The sequence below is a fragment of the Aplysia californica genome, unplaced genomic scaffold (assembly GCF_000002075.1).
Source record: "Aplysia californica isolate F4 #8 unplaced genomic scaffold, AplCal3.0 scaffold03017, whole genome shotgun sequence".
NCBI classification, from domain to species: domain Eukaryota; kingdom Metazoa; phylum Mollusca; class Gastropoda; order Aplysiida; family Aplysiidae; genus Aplysia; species Aplysia californica.
Window position 1 is genome coordinate 1 of NW_004800287.1, and position 4039 is coordinate 4039.

General features: G+C 43.6%; 1 protein-coding gene across 1 annotated transcript; it reads left to right on the plus strand.

Moving 5' to 3' along the window:
* Nucleotides 1–1124: 1124 nt before the first annotated feature.
* Nucleotides 1125–2815, plus strand: LOC101858917 (zinc finger BED domain-containing protein 1-like; the record flags this gene model as incomplete). The annotated part of the gene is made up of 1 exon (XM_005113514.3): nt 1125–2815. A coding segment is annotated over exon 1 (1691 nt), but the record flags the coding sequence as incomplete, so codon positions are not given.
* Between the last annotated feature and the right edge of the window lie 1224 nt (nt 2816–4039).

Below are 4039 nucleotides of genomic sequence, written 5' to 3' on the forward strand. Positions count from 1 at the left end.
TACCGCCGCCATGCTGCCGGTATTTGCTCTCTACTAGTGGTGGGCCAAATCCGGATAGAATATCCGAATAATCGGATAATTCTCAAAGAACCATTATCCGGATTCAGATCTCTAACTCTCTTTCATAACCCGTTTGTCGAAGTGATTCATAACCCATTTGCCGAAGAGGATCAGACTCTCTTTTATGATCCGTTTGCCAAAGAGGGTCATAACCCGTTTACAAAAGCGATTCATTTTTATTCGTTTTAAGAACCATTTTCTTGTTCTCTATCCTTTTCTGTTTCAGACCTTTGGAAAAAGTTGTTTCCCTTGTTGTTTCAGCTGGCAGACATGGTTGTCAGATAAGTTTTTGTTAGTTACCTCTTTCTTTGTGGCTCATTTGGAGAAGTTATTCCCCCTGATCTGGTATTATTTTTTGGCTATTGGGCCAAGCGGATGACAGTGATGTAATTAATTGTGTCGGGGGAGGGGGAAGATCACTTGGATTGTCGGTACTTGTGATGTCTGCGGCTTACGGCTTTGAACTTTGAAGGCTAGGCTATGAAATTCTGTTGCGAGTCGGGAGCCTACAGATCCTTTTGTCTTTGTTTTATTTTTCTAGGCCTAACCTTTTGTTACGTTTTCTCTTTTTTCCGTAGACTTTTGTCAACCGCCTTTAATGTGTACATAGGTCTATGAGGGGTTTTTTTAGGGGGTGGGGGGTGGGGTGGATTTTCAATGCAGTATATAAAGAGCTTCACTCTCCTCAGTCTTTCTCACTTGCTCTTCTCTCTTCGACTGCGCTTTTTCACATATCTTATTGTCTCTCCACCTATTACCTAATCACCAGTCTGCTCTTGTGTTGCCTTTCATTTTTATTGAAAGCTTGTGTGACACTCTTTGCTGACTTTATTGATATTGTTGTTTGATTTTTCCAGTCTTATATTTTGTTGGAAAATCACATGCCTTGGATTGCTTTTTTTCAGATTTGATAAAAGAAATTATATCTATGTCCATTGCTTTATGTCATTTGTGTTCATTTATTACATCAGCGTTCTGTTGAACTGTGAAATTGCTTCTGTTGTCTGATACTCTTAACTGCATTGCCAGCTTTATTCAATTTTATTTGATACTTCACTATTAGTATGGCGACATGTAGAAAAAATGCGTCTGACATTTGGAACTTCATGACAAGAACGTCTCCAACGACTGTCGCCTGCAATTTGTGCCAGTGCATATTCAACCATACCACAGGATCGACATCGAATCTTAGGAGGCACCTTCAAGTGAAGCACTTGTCAATGACGGGACCGAAACCTCTGGAGAAGAATGATGAATCTGTCATGAAGGAAACACCGAGAAGGCCAGGATCTATGACCCAGCCCACACTTTTAACCACCATTTCAAATGTCTCTAAATATGGAGCAGATTCCATTAAGAAGAAAGCCCTTGATGATTTGCTTCTTGAAATGATCACAAGAGACTTGCAACCGTTCTCCATTGTCGAGGACCGTGGTTTTAGAGGTTTTGTTAGAGGTCTTGACCCCAGGTACGAACTACCAAGTCGGCGAACACTGTCTCGGGATCTGCTGCCAAGAAAGTTTCAAGCAGAGGAGCAGAAGCTGAAAGCATCCCTGGAAAGTGTCACTCACGTTGCTATCACAACTGATTTGTGGACTTCACGCCAAACTGAGTCCTACATAACTGTAACTGCTCACTATTTCCTTCCTCTACCTTCTTGGGATCTTCAGTCCGCAGTTCTCACCACGCAAAGAGTTACAGTCGACCACACAGCTGCCAACATCGCGAAAGTATTGACAGACATTTTTCATCACTGGGGAATCGAAGACAAGATTTCATCTATTGTCACAGACAACGCGTCGACCATGGTTTCGTTGGTGAAAGACCATTTAAAAAAGCACCACGTGAGATGTTTTGCCCACTCCCTAAACTTAATAGTGAGAGATGCTCTGAAGAACAGCGGTGAGCTAGTGGAACTCATAACAAAAGTCAAGTCAGTGGTGAGTTTTTTCCACCACAGTGTGAAGGCCACAGAAAAACTACTGAGCTTCCAGCAGAACTTGGGCAGGCAGCAAAGAAAACTTATTCAAGATGTTGATACGAGATGGAATTCCACCCTGCACATGCTCAGAAGATATGAGGAGGAACACACTGCTGTCACCGGGGCCCTCTGTGCACTGAGCAAAACAACAATGTCTTTGACCGATGCAGAAGTGGACAGGATCAGGGCTGCCATCGAGGTGTTAACACCGTTTGAACTGGCCACAAAGGAAGCCTCTACAGAGAAGCACACTTCCTTATCAAAGATGCTCCCGACAGTGAGACAAATACAAGAAAAGCTATCAGGAGAATCTTCATCAGCATTAAGAGATCAGTTGCAGGCTGAACTCCGCAGACGTTTTGGTAGTCTGGAGGATAACTTCACCCTCGGAGCAGCCACACTGCTAGACCCACGATTTAGAAGGCTGCCATTTTGTGACCAGAGTTCAGCCAAAAATGTGGAAGATCGCCTGGTATCCATGATGCAGAGATCTGAACCACAGCAGACATCGGCTACAGAAGCATCTCAAGAAGTAAATAACGATGGCCCACCTGCACAGAAAAAATCACTGTGGGACACATATATGAAGAAGGTTGAGCAGCTGAAGAAGACGGCATCTCCTGGTTTAACAGGACCCTACGTAGAGATGAGGAGATACCATGAATCGGAATTTCTTTCCATGATGGAGGATCCAGTGCAGTGGTGGAGAGAAAACTGCTCCAATTTCCCAAGGCTGAGCACTCTTGCCCGACAGTTCCTGCACATTCCAGCTACGTCAGTTCCCTCAGAGAGACTGTTTTCTAAGGCAGGAGAACTCGTCTCGGCCAGAAGGAGCTGTTTGAAAGCTTCAACCGTAAACATGGTCCTTTTTTTAAATAAAAAGATGTAAGACGGATCAACCACCAGATGTGTCTCTCCAAGCCCATTGACGATGTGGGGGAGGTAAGGGGCACATCAGATACAGCCACCTGCTAACACGGAGAAAAAGAACTGTTATTGTTATTCTTAGAATTTCATTTTTGTTATATCAGTTAAAGTCTACCTCAGTTGTAATTTTCCCTTTCCTCCTTCTTTGGTTTCTTGTCTTTGTTGAAGAAAAAGATTGAAAAATAAAAGAAAAAGAGAAAAGAGGTGGAAAAAAGCCCAACAAATACCACCACCATCCTCAAAAAAACTATTTAAAAAACCCAACAAAACAAAAACAAAAAACTAACCCTAATTGAGAAAATTGCTATTACAGCAGTTTTCCTATCCGATGCTCACGGTGCACAGAATTCTACACTGAGTGTCACAGTGTAAAGCGGGGAGGGCCCGGTGGTATTATTGTGAATGCTGTCAACACCTTCGCGAGGGGCTTGCTTGGATGTCTGGGGGGAGGGGAGGCGAGGGGGGAAACGGCACGGGGCGGGGAGGCGGGGAACGTGACATAATTTGACGTCAGCGAGCATCCTGCCCGCCTGTCGCCGTCGCCGACACAGCGGTGTTGAATCAATTTACCTACCATGTTTATTTTGTCCCAATACACACTTTCTCCTACATCTAAAAAGAAGACAAGAATAGATGACTCATTGTTTTCTAACTGTTCACGAGCATATATAATTAGAAAATCTGTAAACTTGAGAGAATTCAGACTTTTCACATGGGCCAAGGATTGAAAATGGGGGGTTGAAATAGTAGGGTATGATAAAAAAGGTGGCGCCGACCTCTTCGAAAGCGATTCACACCCACTTCAGGCACCCACTTCACGCACCAACTTAACGAATGGGGTGCGCAAGAAAATAGGGTTAAAATCCGGTTATCCGGATTTTCCCAATGGGGTGCACCAACATATCCGGATTTTCCTAAAGCGACTCTTTGCCCACCACTACTCTCTACTGCCAGGTATTTATCCCCAAATTTAGGCCTGGGCAGAAACCGAATAAATTATTCGAATAACCGAATACGAGCCCAAAACTAGGTCTCCGGTTAATTTTTCCAAAAACTAGGTACCTAGTTTCC